Source organism: Papilio machaon, chromosome Z (assembly GCF_912999745.1).
Source record: "Papilio machaon chromosome Z, ilPapMach1.1, whole genome shotgun sequence".
NCBI classification, from domain to species: Eukaryota; Metazoa; Arthropoda; class Insecta; order Lepidoptera; family Papilionidae; genus Papilio; species Papilio machaon.
The window spans coordinates 9,677,224-9,700,479 of NC_060016.1; the positions used below are offsets into that span (position 1 = coordinate 9,677,224).

At 32.8% G+C, this 23,256-nt stretch overlaps 1 protein-coding gene across 1 annotated transcript; it reads left to right on the top strand.

Annotated features, from left to right (window-relative positions):
- The first annotated feature begins 3,726 nt into the window (after window positions 1-3,726).
- Window positions 3,727-20,380, top strand: LOC106717021 (sodium channel protein Nach-like). The gene is made up of 12 exons (XM_045686147.1): window positions 3,727-3,749; window positions 3,926-4,022; window positions 4,546-4,655; window positions 5,081-5,246; window positions 5,491-5,657; window positions 6,839-6,965; window positions 12,928-13,092; window positions 17,282-17,399; window positions 19,125-19,269; window positions 19,450-19,556; window positions 19,814-20,007; window positions 20,366-20,380. The coding sequence occupies exons 1-12, from the start codon at window positions 3,727-3,729 to the stop codon at window positions 20,378-20,380; spliced, it is 1,434 nt and encodes a 477-aa protein (XP_045542103.1).
- Window positions 20,381-23,256: the final 2,876 nt, after the last annotated feature.

Consider the following 23,256-nt stretch of genomic DNA (forward strand, 5'->3'; position numbering starts at 1 on the left):
TTGTTATTAAATTTTTGGATGATATGTTTTATTGACTGTAATATACAGTCAAAACCGTTTATGACGACATCGTTTAGAACAACATACCGGTTAAATTGACCAAAATCAAAGGTCCTGGCTGAATGTTATATACATATCTTTCCTATTAATACCTGTCACCGGTTGTTACAACTATCGGTTTTTACGACTCAATATGAGTAGTCCCTTCGATGTCGTTATAACAGATTTTGACTGTATTTTGATATTAATGTTCACAAATGTAAAATTTGATTCATGGTAAAGATATATTACTTTTATATACAATTATATGATAAATTATTGATAAGGGGATGGGCATAACAGATATTGCCATAGAGATTAATAGATTATTATAGGTTATAGGTAGTTTTTATACTAAAATGGTGCTAGAGATATTACAAAAGATTTACATTTACTTAGTATTAAGAAAGTATATATCGACGCGACGCTGGAAAGCATAAACGCTGTAACCCTTGAAATCGCGAATATGTTTTTCACACGTTAATAATTTCAACCATTATCAAAGGATAATGATTTTATTATAGGTTGGCACAAACTACACAACATTGCTAAATACCGCATGCTTGTAGGCGTATCAGCTCACGAGTTATCATTTTTTGGCTCTCCTGTAATGTTCATACTTTCGGGGTTACAGCGTTTATGCTTTCCAGCATTGATATGTGTGGATGTTTTTACCATGGATTTTAGCTGCCAAAATACATGTATAAAAAGATTTGTTATCTCTGTTTTTCCAAGTAAATAATACATATATGCTTTTGTATGTTTATTTTGGCAAAAGAACCCAATAATTGTAAAGTTGTATTTTTGTTTAATTATGTAAAGTCTATTTTGTATGATTTGTTCTGTTTGGTAATTTTACCTTACCTTTGATGGAATATTTCAATTTTATAATTAATTTTAACCATGTAAAATAGTAAATACAATCAATGAAGTCTGCTGATGTCATATTAGAATATGTTTATTTCCTATATCCCATATATGTAATTTATAAAATATTAAATAGTATTAAGATAATAAAGAATAAATGTACAGTTTGTCATAACAATATAAATTACTTTTAATATGGAAAAGATATAATATGCGGTGCATGGGGTACTAAGAATCCCCGGTTTGGATATCCTGGATGCGGGTTGCACAGCACCGATCATTGTGGCGATCTTTGGGGGAGGCATATGCCCAGCAGTGCGTGTAACGAGGCTGAATGAATGGATGGATGATGCAAAAGATTTGTCATATATCTAAAAACACTGGCCCATGCTAAGAGAGGCTCGGAGCCATACCTAAATTAGGACTGACTAGGCCTTAGTCAACCACGCTGGTCACATTACATCATAATGTTCTCTTTCGCCTATCTAGGTCATTTGCTAATGTGAGTGGTAGTTTAGATATTATCAACCCTAGCCGGGGATGGTGAACCAAAGGCGACATAATATTTGGAGTTAGTCACTGATCACAAAATTCATATAATTAATATGAGAAGCAAATACGAGTGATCACTACGCTATGGAATGTTGGGAACACCCAATAATGACAAAGTCGAAACTATTTGATGACATCTTTGTCTGGATATACCGTGACATACGTCTTCAAAATCGATTAGTTCATCTCTAAATGCTTCACAAACTTACCAAAGTTTACGATATATATTTAAAACATTATTATTTTTACTTTTAATATTTGTAGGTTATGTTTTTTTAAAACATTAACATAAACAACGTAAATGACAGATGACAACTATCAACAGCTCCGAATTTGACATTGACAACTCTTATGAACACTGTCCTTCTACTACATGGATAGGTTATAAGCAGTGGCATTTTGAGCTTTTTGATTTTTATCATTTTGGCGCTGACGGTTGCAGTTGGTAGTTATTATCAAGATAAGAACTTGAAGTTGTGTTCTGTTTACGATATTATAATTACTATTTTATATTTTTGGTATACTGTAAAAGTAATTTTGATTTATCTAGCTATTATATAATATTTAATTTTAAAATATTGCTCCCACGTAGGGTTGGCGACAGGTAGGCGGCCGGTCGTAAAAAATTAAGCCAAAACTAAGGTTTATAAATCCTTATATACCGCCCCACGTGAGTCGGGTAAGGCCAGGGAGATAATGGTTGCAGTTAGTTGTGGTTGGTGGTAAGGATTATATTGATAATAAGGTAATTAATGAATAGAGATAAAATTAATTGTCAGGAACATCAACCGGCCCGTTTAAGTCAGGACGAAGCAAAACCATCATTTTCAAGCAATGACCTATCCAGCTATAGATATCACTGCTTTTTTTTTTTAATATTTTCTGGCCTGGATACTAGTTCCTTTGGCCGGTACTGCTTAAGACAGTGGAACATTTCCATATATATAAAATAACATACTTTTGAATTTTCGTAAATTATAGCAACCTAGGATAACTATGCTAAATTAAGACTGTAACTTAAAAAATTTGTAATGCTCTTAATTTTTTGTAAATTTTGCCGTTTTACGGTAATTCCTCTGGTATTGTTAATGTGTATTGGTTTTGATGGTTTGCTTGTTGTTAGGCGTTTATTCTTCATTCTATAAAGTTATTTTTTTGGACTAGAAAGCCATTGTCTCTACATCTCACCTACCTGGGATGATTAGAAGTGTATAGATTGATTGATGTCTCCGATCCGATCCATTTTGAATAAAGAAAATACTTGTATGAAAGAAATATTAGTGACCAATAGAAAAGTTCAAAGCGTGTTGTTGTAAGGCTTCGGCGATTGATTCGTGGTGTGAATAATTATGTTAAATTACATTTAATAACAAGTTTCGAGTTAATACATAGAAAGTTAATCAATGTTCAATGATAGATGAGGCATGTCGATGTGTTTGCTTGGTATTGAAGGATACTATGAATTTTTTAATAGATCATTAAGTGTCGAGTTTAAAAGTGGGCATTGATTGACTACTATAACGCACGCAAAATAATGATGCGGTCACATAACACTAAAATATTTAAGTAATTTTACTAGCAGCATTTTTTTTTCATATCATGTTTTTAAAATTGTGTTACGCGTGTGGGATAAAATAATGCGGCCAAATTAAATGAGTACTATTATTATTTTGATTTGTTACAAGTAACCTTCATTTATTAGTAGTCGAATGCGAAATCTTTGTTAGAGATTAAAGATAAACCTTGATTGGAGATAATTTCATCTAAAGCTTAAAATGAGCTATAAATCAAATTTTTGAGCTTTTAATTGAGTAATTCTTTTTGATTCTTGTGCATGTTGTACACAGCTGTATTCCTTTTATCATCGTTTCTGATCAAACCGTTATAATTACAGGGACCTATGTTCCATTTATTCATTCTAACAGTCGAAGCACGTTCAAAGTTTCCCAATAATTTTGCGATTTTATTTTGAAATAAAATATAAACATGTTTCGTGATAACGATGAATATTCCATATTTAAAAACAAACATGTAAAGAAGGAACCGAAGGACAATTTTTGGAAGAAAAAATTTGTCGAATTCTGTAAGAGAACAGATCTCCATGGCTTCAAATATATAGTGATGGACGAATTAAATAGTGTTGAGAGGTTTGTAAATTGTAATTTATTATATATTTACAGCTTAATAAATTTGCTTTTCATCTTAAGTATTCGGAAAAAATAGCGTAGAGCGTAAATACTTTTTAATGGCTACAAAGGTACTGACAATATGGCTAGATCGTGTAATAGGGGGTATGTGTGAAAGAGAAGATGTATAGAACAGTAGTACAAATTGTGCCAACCCTTCGTAGGGAATAGGGTAGTGTGATGATTATGAAATAGCATACAGCAGTAGCCCCACAGGGGGTTTCAGTTTACTCCTATCAGATTAGAAATGCTATACGATTTGTCTGTAACTTATTCATCAGGGGCTGTTGGGCGTTCGCAGTGGGTTTGAGTTTTATTTGCGGCGCTTACTTCGTCATTACCGCTTATCAATGGTACGCGAGGAACCCAATTGTTACGGTAATTAATAATATATCGCACCAATATTTCTTGATACTTACACACTTCGTTGCCTAAAAACGCTTGATGAATGCACCTTTTGTTAATATTAATACGTAATCATAATTACCAATCAGGATCAGACGTGTCTTTGCGCATTTGTTTGTTTTGTCAAAAGCACACATGTCCCTTTCATAACGTTGCTTTGAACATCAAGTCAAGATAAGAAAGGCCTAATTTACTTTAAAACAAATACGTCTAAACTTTGTCCCATCGATAGATTATGTAAACTGCATTTTACAATGATAAACACTGATGTTTTCCAGAAATTTCATAATAATTTAGCGATAAAATGTCATTCCATATTAATCAGTCTTGATAAAGATCTTCCTATTGACCTCGGCCCAAACATTCAAAATTGTTTTTCATAAATCGTGATATGGAAGTCGTCAACACTTTTTATACTGGGTTCAAAATAAACAACTCAAATCACATTTGTTTAAAATTAAACAAATGAATTGTATAATACTATATTTTGTTTTAGGTTATAGAGAGTACACAAGGTGCTATTTGGGACGTACCTTTCCCAGCGGTGACCATCTGTGATTTGAATGTAGTATCACGCAAGGCTGCATTCGCGTTAGCTCATAATTTGTAAGATCATATTTAAAAATGTAACGGTGAATTGAAGGTGAATGAATGTAGATATACACTTCGGGGACGAATACAAATCGAACGAAACCTCATTCATCAAAATCGGTTGAGTCGTTTAGGCTAAAGGGCGTTACAATGGAATTTACTAATTATAACCCACATACATACCTTTTGTCAGTCCAGTGAAAACTTACATAGGCGCGAAAAATATAACTTTCCGGTGTTAGGGTAAAAAGTTTTTTTTTCATTGACTACTAGATCGATTTCGAACAAAAACCGATGTACTTCAAGTACAAGTTTAAATTTAAACAAATTTATCTTATATTACTTATTACCTTAGTTTATTAAGCTGCAAGATTTTCTTAGTTTTTATCAAGGTTTCAGTTTTTAAATTCTATTTATTCACCTCGTAAAACATTTTCTAGATCTTTGCCGAAGAATGTTACAGAAGAATTTATCTTCAAGACTTTACGTTTCATACCTTTATTACATTCAAACAATGTTGTTCCAAATAAAATAAAACACGATTTAAGTATTCTACAAGATGTCATGGATAATAACAGTATTAGTATTGAATCTTTATTTTATAAAGTAAGTCCAGTAATTTCTATTAAATTTCCTTTTTAACCGTAAGCAGTTACGATAAATTGTAAAAAAAAATATTCAAGCAATATTTTTTCACCGTCGACTGCAACCAAAAATGACTAATCTATACAATTTTGGTTTCCATAACAGATTTTAACCGATGTCGTGTTAAGCGATTTCTATTGTAATATTATAGTCAGTTACCATTTTATGTGTAATAAAGTAAATTCTAATGAAATTTCTTTGTCAAATTCAGCTTTCGCCAACATCTTCGTGTACTGATTTGATAGAACGTTGTATGTGGAAGACCAAGATATACCGTTGCGAACAATTATTCCAGCCAATAAAAACCGGCTTCAATATATGTTGCACATTTAATTATTTTGCTTTTAAAACAGCAGAGGGAAAGCGTAATGCGTGAGTATTATTTACATAAAACTATTTAATTTTCATTTGGAAAATAAAATGCGTATAATGGATTTAGTTCAGAAGAGAAACTATCGCCTTTCCTTACTTTTTCATTTACATGTCTCTGGTATATTTTGGAATATTGTACTAGCGACTTTTTATAGTATAACTAGCGACCCGCCCCGGCTTCGCACGGGTGCAATGCAAAATATACCTACTACAGAATAAATGCACAATTTATTTAAGGTACTTAAATGGATAAGGATTAATGCTGTATTGTTTAAAATCACTTCGTAAAAGAATAAAAATGGTTATGCTGGGTTATCCCTAAGAGATAGACATATACCATCGCGGACTTTTTTGTTGAACTTTTTAAGGTGAACAATACTGTAGTACATTATTTTGGTCTATCTCGTAGGGTTCAGCCAGCGTTTGCAATATAAGCGCAAAAAAACGTGCTTATTTACGACATCACATTAGAAAACTTTAAATTTATCAGTGTTTCTCTACTATATTATGCATTTATTATACATAAAAACCTTCCTTAAGAATCACTCTATCTATTAAAAAAAACCGCGTCAAAATCCGTTGCGTAGTTTTAAAGATCTAAGCATACATACGGACATACAGCGAAAGCGACTTTGTTTTATACTATGTATTGATGTGATAACTGAGCTAGCGGCCACCTAACGTTGCTTAAATACGAGTAGCGAAGTGAGCATTGCCCATGAGACTCGTTGTAAGTTGGCCACTTTTCTAGGAGCTTTCCTTTCCTGCAAATCTCGTTCCTGGCCGAAACCGTTCTGTTGAGGGCTCAACTGAAAAAGGAAGGAAAGCGGAAAAGGAATTACATTTAACTTTATAACGGAATCTTACTGTTATAAAAGATTTTCATTTAAATTTTCGTGAGACATAATAATTAGTTAATTAAGAAACGGCTTAACTCACGTGTGATCGTCCGGTGACGGCACCGACTAGTTTCGGACCCATCGGGGGTCCATCTTTAGGGCGAGTGTTTATTCTTAGGACTTCGCGGTCGCGTCGCGTCTCGCACTTCGCGAAGTTCTAAGAATAAACACTCGCCCTGAAGATGGACCTCCGATGGGTCCGAAACTAGTCGGTGCCGTCACCGGACGATCACACGTGAGTTAAGCCGTTTCTTAATGAATTAATTTCTATTTTACTTTCAGCGATTTAATTTACATGCCTAAACCACGGCGAGTCGCATCATGTGGATATGAGACAGCGTTGACAGTTCTGATTAGAACAGATACTGATGATTATTACAGTACAAACATCGCAACGACTGGCACCCTGGTAATAAATATACACCTTAGAATTCGACTGCTTTGTCACTTGTATGACGGATATTCACAAAAATACAAGAGTTGTATACAAAGTATGTAATGAAAGCATACCTCCTCACTTTTGCATATTATATAACACAAGCAATATGTCATGTCATTTTATACACTTTTAACTCACAATCTGGCGAATTCTATAGTAACAGACGTTTATTTATAAAAATTAAGCATTTGAAATCTGGTGTACACGTGTTTGCCAATGTTTAAGGTATTTTCTAAAAGTTAATAAAGATATTTTTAAATCTTACTAATATTATAAATGCGATGGATGGATGGATATTTGTTATTACATATCTACAGAATGTCTCAACGGATCTCGATGTAACTTGGCATAGATATAGAACATAGTCTGGAGGAAATTAATTTTTTTAACTAATTCCGCACGGACGGAGTCGCGGGTGACAGCTAGTAGTTTATAATCACGACTTAATTTGTTTTTTAAGGAATGCTTTTTCTATGCAATAAATATCAAAGATAAAAAATTAATCCCATTTGTTTTATCAAGAAGAGATAAAGTTTATTTGTTCCGGGTTGAAAATTATATTTATTTTTTATACATAATTTAATATATATAATATACATTATACATAATATAAGTGATGACTAATTATTTAAACTTGGTAAACAAATAACAATTAATAATCAAAATCATAATCAGCCTTTGTCTGCCCACTGCTGGACATGTTGGTGTGGGTCATAAAAGTAGTTTTTCAATAATTGTCTTCGGATTACGATATTAATATACGTTAGATTAATATAAGAATATTCATAATGTGTTTACTTGGACATTCGTTAACAAGCGAACCATGAAATATTATGTTTGACGTTCATTTTCTAGTCATATGAGGACACCCGTGGCTGTTTTCACTAAGCGGTTACTCGCGCGCGACCGACTACTAATATCATTTAGTGTAGGAGGATAGCATTTGCGGCAGGTACGCGTGTGTGCCGCATAGTGGAAATAGGTACTAAGATCATATGAATCTTAATTTATTTAAAATAACTGGCGCCACATCGATGGAGACGCCGTCTGCCCTATAGGTGATGTAAAATAATGTTTTGCACATTTCTAGGTGGAAATATTATCAGTCTATGACGCATAACAATAGCCCACATATTTTTTTTACATGACTTGTCTTTTCCAAGTCATGTTCGATCTTGTTAGTGTAATTTTCAAACAACAGAGGGCGCTCTAAACACCATTTTTATAAAACCTCACACAATAAATTAAATTACTAAAATGTAATTAATAGAATCTGAATTAATTAAATAAGTGTACCAAGATTCAGTATCCTTTCATAGCATTGTTTTAATATTGTACCAAACACAATTAACTTACAGATATTATATTAAATTTATCACAACTGTATCAGCAAAAGATGAAACATATCTAATATTTATTATCAGTGGTTTTGAACACGGTGTTATCTAGACTTATGTAATGGCCACATCACAACTGGCCGTTTTCCTCAAAATACTAATTCAAATAAATAAAAAGTGTCACTAGATGGCACCACATACATGTTAGAGACCCACACATAAAATATACATTTCTAATAAGACTATTTTATTATTTTAAAAAAATGTCGAAAAATATTATGAGAGATTATTTCGTCTACGAAAGGTTTTTTATTAAAGAAATAAAACAGTACTCAGATTCTTCAAGCTGATGTCCTTTAGAGGTAAATAATTTTAAGCCCACCAACAGACGAATTTTTAAGGCTAAAACGGGTAGAGGAAAATCTTTAAGAAAGTGATATTCTTAGTCAAAGTTACCTAGATGATACAAAACGAACTTGATTGCACACGATGCAGTCACGGCAATCAAATTGCGTGAAGTAACAAAACCAATCGCTACGTTTCGTGCTACGCCGCGCTTCTCATTATATTTAACGTCTACATTTTGTTTCATTCCGAAGCCAAATTAAGTCCGTAAATAAAATGTACATTTTTCGCCAAAACATCTTTTCACACACTTTAGTTCCTCATATTATACAATAACGTTTCACTTTATTTTCTATATCTTTGTAGTGGGAGGAGGTGGGGCGGCCTCAGTTAACTACCATCACCGTCGGTTGGTTGACTTCATACTCATATTTGAATTTCTTCATACTTCATACACTTCTTAGAAGGGCAAGTTGCATCACGATGTATTAAATTCGAAAAACAATAGTATATAGCGAAGATCGAACCCGGACCTTGTACATTCAAAGTCAAGTGCTTATTCCGTGAGCTATCAACGCTCTGAGCTTTATAATAATTTTCACAAGATGTAAAAATGAAACAAAAGAAGTATATCGATTAGTTTGTTGTCTCGCTGCACGGCGTCCCGTTGTCACCTCTAGCCACACACATACGTAATTCCAACACCCATTAACCTTACCTGTCACCTCACAATATGCATTTAAGTGAAACAAAACATGTAGGTCGAACCTGAATAACTTAATATGGAACATGGAAAATTTAATACGCATTTAATTCCCATTTATATTATCTAGAATATTCTACTTTATGATGCGATCTCTTGAAAATGAAGCGTGTTTTTTTAAAAGGAAGACAATTTGTACCCAGCAAGTTTTTATATGTTTGTAATCACAATTAGATGCCAAATTTTAGCTTAAGCTAGTAGTAATAGCAAGGAAATTGCGCGTACTGATGAACGCGAAATTTGACACAGTTAATGTTTATGTGGAGAAGAAGTTCATGATTCTGTATTATGATTGATTTTTGACGCAAGGTTGACATTTGTACAAATAAAGAAATTTCTTCTGGTTTTAGTATTAATAAATCCTTAGAGAAATATATTGGTTCATGTTACGTACAAAAGTACAAAACACCCACCTACTTGAAGTTGTGTAGCTAGGTGATGCATCAAATTTTCTGACTAAGTAAAGAAATTTTTAGTTTATAGGACGCTTTGTGGTATTAGCGTTTCTTGATTAGTTTTGATTAAATTGTATTTCATATTATCAAACGATAACTTTTATATGTTTTATTTCTTTCTGTTGTTATTGTTGATTAATAGATTCGATTGTTATTCTGGCTATTGTAATATGTTATATTGCTATGTTTTTTTATATTATAAGGCAACAAAAGAAAATGCGGCCACTTAAATTCGCCGAAATGGCGAAGCAACCACTGCTTATAGATATCCGTGCGTTGCCTTTAATCGATGGAGGAGGAGACACAGAAAAAGAATCCTTCCCCTTCGTATGCGTCCATCAAATCCACTTCCCATTCCCATCCTTTCCTTATAAGAAATGGGTGGGAAGGGAAAGAGGACTAAATTACGTCTCTGGAACTAGTCTATATCTTCATTTATTTAAATATTCACAAATCAACACATAAATAAGCATTAAATTTTTCTGTTTTTTTTTTGCATTTTGCCAAGATATATATGTTAGTATATATGTATGTCTTATATACATATAATAGTAATGTCTTAAAGTAGTTATCAGAAAAACATATTTTTTTCTATAAATCTTTTATTTTAATTTGATTTACAATAAAAATTTCAATATACATATATCTATATATATAAAAAAAAATTACTTAAAAGATTTCGTAATTAAAAGAAGCGGAACTCACGTGTATATAATCTTAATTATTGTAAGTAGACATATGCGTAAGTTTTATAATCAGATTTAATTTAATACAATGTTTCGATTGAATGATATCGTTCGAGGTGAAGTTGTTAAAATCTATTAATTTTTAATTAATTAAAATTAGATTACAATAATGATTTCTGATTTGATCGCTACATTTGGAAGAGGAAATAAAAGTATGTCTTTTTACACACATAATAGTTATTTTGGAAATTACATTTTTAAACAAAATTTTTAAACCATCCGTGCATTTGTATTTTTAAGGTTTAACTTTGTTATTCAAATTTTCGTATATCGTTTTGCGCTAGTCATATGTCTTTTAATTTAATAGGGACCATAAGATTGATGGTTTCATTTGTATATCTACAGCTTTTACAAAAGGCCTTTAATTATGGAAGGGAAAAGTTCGACATCTGATGAGCATATTACTCCGTGTTGAAATATTAGTTTGCCCGAGATATTTTTTTAATAAATGCCCAGTAGATGGAGAGAGTAGTCTTATAGTCGTAGTTTACGCTTTGTTCACTTATAATACAAAAAAAGTAATTTTCTTTTTTTTGAAAAGGGTAAAGTCGATAAGAAGCAATTTTACTATTCAGTTTATTATTACATTGTGTAAATTTTCATGCGCCTTTTTACTTAATAAGCAATAGATGGCGTTGGTAGTCTCGAAAACTGTGTTAATATGCAACAAGTTAAGTTTCAAAACCCGAAGCTCGAAGGTATTTGCTCAACACAGTGCAGGTGGTGCGGTAATTAAAAATTGTATGCCCAAATATAGCGCATATTTGCATGACTGTGACTGACAAAAGGTCCGATGAGTTTGTTCTTTTTTCATTGAATTTTTCAAATAAATATTGACCATACCAGGAACCGTGAAAGCATTTACCCACAGACAATGAATCAGCCACAAAGAAAAAATATCTATGTCGATTTTCCAACGACTTATTTAATTACATATCTATCGTATTAATAATCAGCGTATATAACTAGTCTGGCCGTAAATACTGTTACATAAAAACATTTCTATTTTTCAACTTTTTGATTATTTTGAAATTGTGACACGTGTATTATTTAAAAACTTATTTAAAAAATTTAAATATGGAATGGGGTGTTAAAGAAAATAGGATTGCAGTGATCGCCTTGCACAAAGTGACACTTCAAAAGCTTGGTATCAGCCGTATGTTCGTATATCGTACTATCAACAGATACAGCAACACTTCGTTGGTCGAGGACCAGAAAAGATCGGGGCGGCCGCGTGTTTTTAGAACTATTTACAAAGGATGTTAATGCTGTTAAAGCTAGAAGTCGTCGAAACACCATTAGGAAGATAAAAATCTTATCGCGAGAAATGAAGATTCCCGATAGCACTCTGTCGCGTATTATAAAACAAGACCTGAAGCTCGGTGCTTATCGCCGATATACAGGACATGCCCTAAATCAATCTTTACAATTAAAAAGAGTGGATCGATCGAAACGCCTTTTGTCGCGATACGGATGTGAAAGGCACAAAAATATCCCATTTGAGGTTGAAAAATTTTTCACGATTGAATAACACTACAATAAGCAAAATGATAAAGTGTACGCTCACAGTTCTAAAGAAGCTGCTCAAGTTTGCGGAAAGGTACAACGTGATCATCATCCTGCGTCAGTGATGGTTTGGTGGGGCGTGTCTTATCAAGGAGTCACAGAACTACATTTTTGTGAAAAAGGAGTGAAAACTTCAGCCAAAGTGTGTCAAGCATAGGATCGTGTTGTGAAACCTCTCAGCAATACACTTTTTAAAAATATACCGTGGACTTACCAGCAGGACGCTGCACCTGATCACAAGGCTTGAACTACTCATGCCTGGTTTGAAACCAACATTCCGGACTTTATAAGAGTTGAAAACTGGCTCTCATCCAGCGCAGACCTCAACCTTTCCTTGTAAACAGTGTGTAAATCCATAGATTCATGGCCAAACAGATTTAAGCCCTGTATAAAAACTTGCATTTTCATTTGTAACAGAACTTATGGCTAGACTAGGTAGCTTTCACTTTTCATTGATGGATGGCAGCTTTTAAGTGCAAATACGTGTTGCACAAAAATACACAAACAAAACATACCATTGTATTACATCACTAACAACAATTAGGTTATAGTTGATTTGTATTATTGTATTAACGGCTCAACGGATCTTGATGAAACACAGGCAGATGTAGAACATAGTCTGAAAGAAAACATAGGCTACTTATTATGTTCTTGTTAAATTCCGCGCGGTCGGTGTCGCGGGCGACAGTTATTATATCATAATGTGTCTTTTTTCTACAGGTTTTTATCGACAACGCGTACAATGTGCCCGATTTCGATTCAACGATACGTCTAATAAATCCGATGACAGAAGTAATATTAGCACTTTCACCTGAGCGTACTTACTCCACACCAGGTATAAAGTCATTCGGCATTGAGGAACGTCAGTGCTATTTTAATGATGAGGTAAGATTTTTCTTAAGAAAGATACTAGTCCTTGTTTGTGAAAATGCGTAAAAATTAAAAATTGCTCGTTTTTATGTAAATGTTTCTGCAGTGCGAACACAAAGATACATATTTTACATAATGTAATGATAACAAATTGAGATAATTTTATGATTATAAATATACTCGTAATGTATATTCTTGACCCTTAAAGTTATGAGGTAATTTTATCGTACAAATATATTTTTTACTATCATCAAATACACCAACTGTTTATATATAATAAAGCACGCGTCTGATATATTCATTACTAATTACTATGACATTTTTTTATAAGATATCCATTGTGCTGTCCCATTTGTTATTTCTGACCAAGTTTTCGAATTTTTGTTTATTTTCTATATTTTTCTGGTATAAAATAGAGTCGGAGTGGCGGAAATGTGAACGTAAGATGGATGTTTGGAATGACAAGAGTGGGTAGAATACGAATATATGAGTGAGATACGATACGATGAGTATATTAGAGGAAGTCTGAAAGTAGCATCGGTAGTAGAAGTAATTTAGAAGTAAAAGGTTAGCGTGGTAAGGGCATGTTATAAGGAGGGAAGAATCGCTTGTGGCAAAGAGAACGTTAAGTATGAGTGTGGAGGTACACCGGTAGAGGTAGGCTTAGGATGAGATGGGGATTGCGTGAAAGGTGACATGATTAAGAAGGGGGTGACAATGGAGATGACGGCAGACAGATTGATTTGGAGGACGGAAACCTGATGCACCAACCATACGTAAATGGGACAAGGTCAGGGAGATGATATGGGCAGCGGTCATTTCGCTATTTAGGCTTATTTAGATGACCACTTGCGCGTTTGTCACCTTTTGATATATAAAAAAAATTAATTACGCGCAGACGAAATCGCGGGCAAAAGCTGGTATAAACTAAATGACACACGATCTCGCATTGTCTCTTATCAGGATTTACAATAATCTCGTTATACGAATTGTGTGTTAATTAAAAATTTTAATTATGATTGATCGTAAGATGGTAATCAATGTTAAGTTTATATCACTTTTGTTATCAATGTTCGTGACTTTAAGGTTCACGGCTGATAATAATATTCTAGCGAGGATTGATATCGGGCATTGTAATTTGTAGCAAATAATTTGATCCCGAAGGGGCAAAAAAACAGTAGAAAATAAAGGAAACACTGCTCTTTGTGTCAGTAATGTTCCTGATTATATAATTTTGTTTGTATGAATTTCACAATTGTGTTATTTCCATTGTGTAACACCTGGAGCGTACACAATCAATTTTGAATAGTGAGGTTTAATTTCATACGCATACCATTCCTGCATGTTATGATTATGAGGTCAAAATGTGTGTGAAGTTAACAATCTCGCAGTGGGCCAGCATAGTTGACGAAGGCCTAGTCACCCCTAACATAGGAAAGGCCTCGAGATTGGGAAAGTGTACACGCTGACGTTAAGCCATATCAAACAAGCTCTGTCCTCTCGTTATACCTCTTTGCGTTAACGCAGTGTCCACAAGTCGTGGTCGGTGAACAATAGTGATAAAAAATACAGATCAAAACACATATATATTTAAAAAACATTATATATCTATATGTAATGATTATCACTCACGTTATGACTTTATGTTTATCGCAAGTGATATGGGGCTTTAAGGAACATAAGCATTAATTTGCAATTTTTTGTCGAACAATTTATTCAACATGTTTACAAGAAAAAAAAAGGATTTATTCCTTTGAAAAACCGTATTTTCCAGAATTAATTTGCTGAACATTTCATATATTCCTTTACAAAGTACCTGCCACATATAAAGTAATAAAGTCCAAGCACAAATTAAAGTTTACTAGCGTTCCCTACTCGGTTCGTAATACGTCTGATTGAAAAAACACAAAATATTTTCTAGACATGTATTTTTTAATATAAACGTTTTTATTTATTCGATAATTACAAGTTGGATTACTTCGTCGAATTTGTGTTTGAAACTTCTTTATAAATCATTAACATTAATCAATCAATGATTTTCATCAAGATTGTATGTAATTTTTAATAATATGCGTAATCGTAAAGCAATTGACGTAAAACTAAAATTGATAAGTTTTTTTATTAATCCTTATATCACATGTTATTAATGCGTTCTCTTCGAACATAGGTAGTATTATTTTATTCAGTGTCTAACTTTCATGTTTATAAAAAACTTGTTTTTGTTCGTCACATTATATGAGCAAAGATAGGAAAATTTTAATATTTATTTCGTTGCACAATTAAAATTGACACACACTTAAAAACACCTCACCCACTCAGCAGCGCCCCGCCACGCGTTCGGCACGGTACGGCGTAAGATCTGCGTCAACCTTGCTGTCGACGATTGGGCGAGATAATCGTATAATTAACCACGCGGTCGCGAGGTGTCAACGCGTTCAAAGCGGGCGGTGGGATTTCGGTTCTTCCTGTAACTTTCAAACTGAGAAAGAGACTGTTTACACAGAATTAGTCATTTTTCTGAATCACTAGTTTATAAAATCAATAGTTTACTAAAAGGTATTTCTGTAAATTTCAATACAGAGAGAATTTTATTGTAATGCAATGAGTTCTTCGTGAAAGTACTAAGTATTAATGCTAATTAAATACGATAAAACTAAATTGCTTATGACAGAATTTCTCCTAAAATCGGCCCCGTGGAATTGAATTTCAAAAGCTTGTTGAAGTGACCTAACCTACCTACATGTTCTCTCGAATTGGCGACATTTGTTATTGTTTGTTTGATGTTTGCTGTTGTTTGCCAAGCGTACTTAATAGGCTTTAGATGAAAAATTTGGTATGGCATACATTTGTGATATATCTCTCTACATCTATAGCTCGTAGAGCAACAGTTTGTTGGACGATTTTATATCCCAAGTCGAAAGAAAATTTAAGTATTTAACTGTACGTACCTTTACCTGTATTTACCTTTACATACACAGAACGCATGAGTCATTGCGACTCTCCTAACAAACTATTCATGCGCGAGTTAATTTGATCGACGTATTTTATGCTGTTGTGATTTTACGTGATACTTTAATATAAACATACAGTAGTAGTGTTGATCGTGAATAAATATAACGGAACACACGTAAAAGAACTGTGATTTTAGCAAATATTTGGTCACGAGGCACACAGCATTTTGCTTTTTGAAATATTTTAATAGAAAGTTTAAACACGAAATATTTTATCACGCTTATAAAAATTTGTTAGTAGTGTAATTGTTAAATAAGTATTAGTTTTCAGCTTTTTATGAACTAAATTTTTGCTAACGTTGGTACTCGGGTAAGATGTTACTGTAGTAAAAAGTAAAATTTTAGAATCCTAACATTGATTTTTCTATACTTCAGAAAGTGTAGTAACGCTTTTTTTCCTTTTGCATCTAGCGCTTTTCAAACGTGTCAATATGTAAAATGCGTTGAGATTTTAATTAATCTAACCGTCTTATTTACATGGTTGGAATATTTGCTTCAGTTCATTTAGTCAGACGTCGAAGTTTCAGACTACGCAAGCTACTATTGTTTTTGCAGATTAATTAAATTAATCTGCAGCCTTAGGTATTTGTTCCGGTTACATTTTACAAAATGTGCAATCATTTTTTTGTCTGTTTATTTTCTCTCCATCCTTTTATTCCTTTATCTTCCTCTACCGTTGTAGAACCCTGTGCATCTTATAACTTTCTTGTTTATATGATTATCATCTCTCCGCATAATATCACTGGCGCATTTTTCTTCCTCGAAAGAATTCCTCCATCACACACATCAATAGATTCTTTTAAAAAAAAACTGAGGTACTTGAAATAGCTATCAAGTATGAGGTTACACGTGTTTTACAGCGATATAATGCAATCGAGCGATTCCCAGTTAAGTTACCGCGAGAGTAAATTTAATTAAGTGTTCGGGGAAAGATCGATACTATGCAAGATATGTACAGAGGTCAGCTCGTAACTGTATAATATTGCATGCGCTGATAACCTAATGGAATAGTTAGTGGATGGGGATGAAATAGAATTACGAAGGGCACTTTTAACTATCGGAATGCTGACTGTACACATTATATATATATTCGTATATATGTTAATATATAAAAAGTATATTAAAAATCTACTCGATAATCTTTCTAATTTTTTTTTTTAGTTTTTAATATTTTTTTCTTAAATTAATTTCAGGTAAAAATTGGTGATTTCGAACGATATTCGTTTCATAACTGCAGAGTATACGAATATGTAAAAATATTCAAGAGTACTTGTCATTGCACACCTTACTATTTTCCTCTACCAGCCAAAGGTAACATCATAAGTAAAATTATAGACTTATTAAGATTCAAACATTATGGCGGGCATTAGGTAGGCCCACTGCGGGTGGAGGCAAACGCGTCTACAGGTGTGCATCGTGTCGCGTTAAGCCCACCGTTACCTAAAATTGAAATCTATCTTTTGTGTGTTATTCCTAGCCGACTTAAAGTTTGCATGACACTGCAATAATTAAATAAATAATTAAAGTTTCTGTGATATGATATTAAATCATTCACTTTCATTTTAAAATAAGGTCAATTAATAACACGACTGATTTTATTTTAACATTTTTTATACCAATCACAAGATAAACAGGATTTCCACAGACGCACGATTTTAGCAGAAGTTACGAATCAAAATCAGTACAACAACTAACAACTAATACTATGTTTGAACCTCTTTCATACTCGGGTAAATGAAACAATGCGCTGTATTTAGTTGCTCACAATTAACTATGTAATTGTTGATACAAATTCTGAATAAGTAAAGAGAAAAATGGAGAGAGAATTGTCAGAACTGAAAGTGTATGAAAAATGTTATTTTGTAAATTATTTCTAATTTATCATTAATCTTTATATGTCATATTGTTCATAAGCAGAACATTTTTATAATATTCGATTTTTGTTCCAGAATATGTCCGTTCTTGTAATTTTAAAGATAGGCAATGCCTAGAAAATGTTATAGGTAATGTATAACAGATTCTTTAATTAGATATTTCGAACTACTTTTTATTGTTTTACGTCCATGTTACTTGTAATGTACAAGCTTAGAATTGTGTAAGGTTTGATTTTAACGATAAATTAGTTCAATGTAACATTTGCGTTTAAACGTGATACAAAAAAAAGAACATCTATATAATCCTGAAATGTATATGCAGTAATTTCCTAAATTTTGTTACTAAACACCTATGTTATTTATTATCATCATTCTCCTGCTGTTTTTCCTATATAATAGAACTGTCATCACAGTATTTACACTTCTATTAGGCTTTATATCAGTTTAATCCCCTTTTATGTATGACTTTTTCACACAACATATGTATGTTTTGTAGCACTTGAAAAATTTTGGCACTATATAACAAACTAGCTGTCGCCCGCGAATAAGTGCGCCTGATATTAAACCAGACTGTGTTCTACATCTGTGCCAAATTTCGTCAATATCCGTTGAGCCCTTCAAGAGATACCTTCAAATAAACATCCATTCATACATCTAAACATTCGCATTTATAACATTAGTAATATATAAAAGAATAAATGAACTAGATGAAAATAAGATTGAATGAAAAAAAACATAGATTTTCCTATTTCAACTCCATATCAAATAAATCCATGTTCGTTACAGCAGCGTCCCCAGATATTACATGAATGGAAAGTCCTACCTATCCCTTATTCAGACACTCGTCCACTAACCACTACTAGTATTTATTTACCTTATTATTTGCTTTTCCAAGTCATATATCGAGTGTAATATTCAATTTTGTTATTCTTTCAAAATTAAAAAATGAAATATTGGTCTAACAAGTTCTGATAAATCTTATATTTATGTACTCGCATTTCTCAGGTAATAATTGATTTGTTTTAATTAGTTCAAAAAATAATGAATTTTATTACAGAAAGTTTTTAATAATCCTAGAGATGATAATATGCATAAAAACAATTGACGACAGTGGAGTACGGTTATATTAACATATGATAATAGTAGTTCTTTTTTTCTATAGTACCTCTAAAAGACGAGAGCCTTCGCCATAAAATTTTAAAAAACTACACCAAATGTTTGCCGGAATGCGAGCACTTTGACTACCCACTCGAAGTAGCATTTGGTCTGTTGGCAAGGAACTTGCCATTAAATAAACTACCTTTACTGTAAGTTACTTGAAAATGGTTTGATAAATGCCTATGGTAATATGAAGTTCGGCAGTTTAAGAATTACGTTAGCGGACTAACTGAGCAAGTTTACAATACAAAAGTGATGATTGTCCTATTGTTACGCGTTTTAATGCAAAGAAACCCAGTCTTTAATATGAATTTATTGATTTTTTACAGACATCAAGCCGATTTGGAAAACCGCTCATTATTGAATGTGTTTTTCAATGATTTAGTATCTACCAGATATCGACGTGACGTTTATTTAAATTGGCAAAATATACTTGGTATGTATATTAATAAATCCATCTTATTCTTTAAATAAAAACCAATGTTTGGGTATTTATCGATGGATTCCTTTTACTGTTCGTCACCTTTTCGACTCATTAAAAGCTAGACAACGGTTGTCACGTTTAAATTTACAGCCGATGCAATGGGAAGCGGCAACGTTGCTATTTTAGCGCAATCAGTGACCGCTTGCTTGCTTACTTTTGTAAAAAAATGACTATTAATCTGATTGTAATGTTTTATAAATATTTTGCAGCTTCCTTCGGCGGTTTGTTAAGTCTGATGCTTGGTTTCACTTTAATATCCGGCTTCGACTTTATAATATTTTTTACATTTCGTATGTTCTTCAATAAATCGAATCGAGTGGTCCCGGTTAAGGATAGTTACCGAAATAATCAGGCTAAGAGTAACTTTTTACACGTTGCGGAGACTAAAAAGAAAATTATGGCAGTAAGAAAAAATAGAAAAATTAACAAGTGGCTCGAAAACGTTCATAAGGCAGAAAAATATTAGGACTCTTCTTACGATAGGTGTCACTGCAAGAATTTATATTAACATGTATTGTTTGTTGTACAAGTGTTTATTGTAAAAGTGCACTTTAACTTAAGTATAAAAGAGTAGAATAGAATATGAGAATATGTGTGTGGTATTTATTCAAAATTATACTAATGTTTTTCTGATAAAAAAAGTTTTTGGTCAAATTAAATTTTTAATAATAAAGTCATTTGAAAAAACATGTGTTTTTTTCTCTAGGTAACCTTTTCATCGAATATTTTTGTATTGGCGATGTATGATATATGTGAATTAGACAGACAACATTTAATTTGCATAACTAGACAAGTTGCTAATAATATTAAACTACACAATTTAATATAAATGTACACATTGTACGTAATTAATAGCTGTCAACATAACACCGGAACGGAATAACACGGAATAAACAAAACTTGTTCTACATGTATGCCAAATTTCATTCAGATCGTTGAGCCGTTCTGAAGATATCCTCAAACAAACATCTAAACATTCACATTTATAATATTAGTATGTTTTGGACATTATATTTATCACAATGAATATCTTAAATAACAATGATAAGAGCAATTAAAAAAGCGATAGTTTTTATTTAACGTCAGTGAATCACGATAGGTACGTGTGGTAATTACTGCCGAACTTGGATAAGCAAAAATTGGATAAACAAGAAACTATAAGCGAGAGATATTGTGTTGCGGCAACACCGGCCCCGGGGTTGAGTGGCCAGTGCGCATCGCGCAACCTTTTTTGTATATTTTTTTTTTCTTTTTTTCTTTCTTCACGACATTGATTCTTTGTTCTTGATTCAATAAAAAACCAGTCTCGTCAATATAAACACTCTTTATTTAAATAAATCAAAAAGATATTTTAAAATGTTTTATAATAATCTCCTAAAAGGCTGGAAAAGGCTGAACGAAACCCCCGTTGTGCCCGTAACAATTGTCCGGCTCCGACGGACGACCTTCATAAGACAGAAACACGGGTTAGAGAGAAACCTCTAAAGTGAGAACAAAATCGCGGTCCCTTGAATTCTTGCTTGCCAGGTTCAACTATAATTTCCAAATGATTCGAATCACAAACAAAATAAAGCTCTCATGAGAAGCGGCCGAATTTCTTAACCAAACAAACAGTTCTTAGCACTTTTGTTTGAGCGAGCTTACATAACAAATGTCTAATCTCGAATCATATTGAGTGAAAACATCGAATATCTAAAACGTCTGCGAACAAATTTATGGTAGCCGTGAAAATGTGACCGTCAACGCCAAGGCTATAAACATTACAGCGGTAATTGACTTAGTGTCTTAATCATATTGCAACACCTACCGTCTACATCAAATTTACTTTATTACATTCAATATGCAGTCCGTTTATTCATAACTAAAGTTTTGGTCTTTCGAGTCGGATAAAGGTATCTAATTGCTATGAGTTGAGATTTCAAGAGGTTGGCGTAACTATTTTGATGTTATATAGTACATGAAATACAGTCATTATTTATTTATTAAAGACAAGTTGTCACCCGCAACAACCCTCGTATGTTCGTGTTACAGACATGACCCAGGCTAAGTTGAACCCCACTTGATATAATCTATCAAACAAATCTGAATTCTACTTACATTGGAAATAAAAATCTCTTTTGTCACGGCGTTTATTTACACAGAATACACAAGACTCGTAGATCAGTTTGAAGTAAATCAACTTAAATTACGATTTATCACTAGTTTTTGTTTATATAATCTTATCGGTTTGCAAAATATTTAAAACTGATTTGAGATAGCGATTAAATTGACAGAACTGTAAGTTTGACACACTAAAGTATATACCATAAAGAATGCTGCAATAGTTATCGAGAAACCCGTATAAAAACATCTTAGTAACCGTAGGTTTCTGAGACGAAAAATATCAGTTTTATATTTATGTTTTATCAAAGAATGGCAGATAACGACATAATGTGCAATTTTATGAGGTATGTTGATGTATTCGTGTGACCAAGTTATTTGAGGTGGTTGTCATATTTCCGCGTACAATACTACTCAAGCAATGTAATGATCATTAAAAGAAAAATTCTATAATATCTGTGATGCATTATTAACTTTTAAGTTAACACAAAAACGTGATTATTTAATCTGTCTCTTATTATAATAAAAATATATATTTTTTAAATTGCTAAATAGCAGTTTTAATTAGCGAGTGCTATGACACAACGGGGAATCTTTTGCCGGGGAAAAAAAAATTAAAGTGCTAATGGCCCTTTGTCGGTTTATGCGGTTTTATCTTTCATTAAGAATACACTGAAGTCTTTAATTGAAGACGAGGAACGGGTAGGAATAGTTAAATTCATACTTAAAAAAATATATAAAAAAAAAGAAATTAAGGGTACTCAGTAAGCTATTTAGTACTATGACCTTCGACCTTAAATTCACTTCTGAAGTCAAGGTAATTTGTTCCAGAAGATTGCTGGCAACTGTAAAATAATTCTTTATTTCATCTTATCCCACTCACGTGAGGTCGGCATACAAGCTTTTTATAAACCTTAAAGATTTGGCGTATTTTTTTAAGGCCGACCGCCTGCCTGTCGCCGACCCTAAAAAAAATTTATTTACTCCTACATATGAAAAACAAAATTTCGTTATTAGTTAAGTAATTAATATAATTGTTTTATTCCACGCGCGTTTTACATTGCATGGGTCCAGTACAATGTGTTCAGGCCCCTGTTGGGGCTGCAGCGCTTCGGTAGCGCATCTGGGATTGTGTTGACGGATTTACCGCAGTGACAAGAAAGAGAGCAGCATCCCAGATGCAGCGCCAACAGTTACCTGCAACTCATTGTTGATAGAGCGGGCTTGGACTGTTGATTTTGTATGGACCTACTAGTGTCTGCAATAAAGTTTTATTATTATTATTGGTACATTAAACAGAGAAAGTCAGATATTCGCTCACTATCCAGCAATATTTTTTTTGGGTAACTGATTCCTTTTTTTTTATAACCAGAAGCCCCTGAACGCATCAACGGTGAAAGAGATATTTTTAAAAAGCAAATTAACACAACATTTATTTGATATTCTATTCATTTAGCAGCGGATAATATACTAGATATTTTAGTTACGTTAAAAACATTGAACATATAGATTGGACATTAGCAACAAAACCGTACCTTTAAAAAAGTTTTAC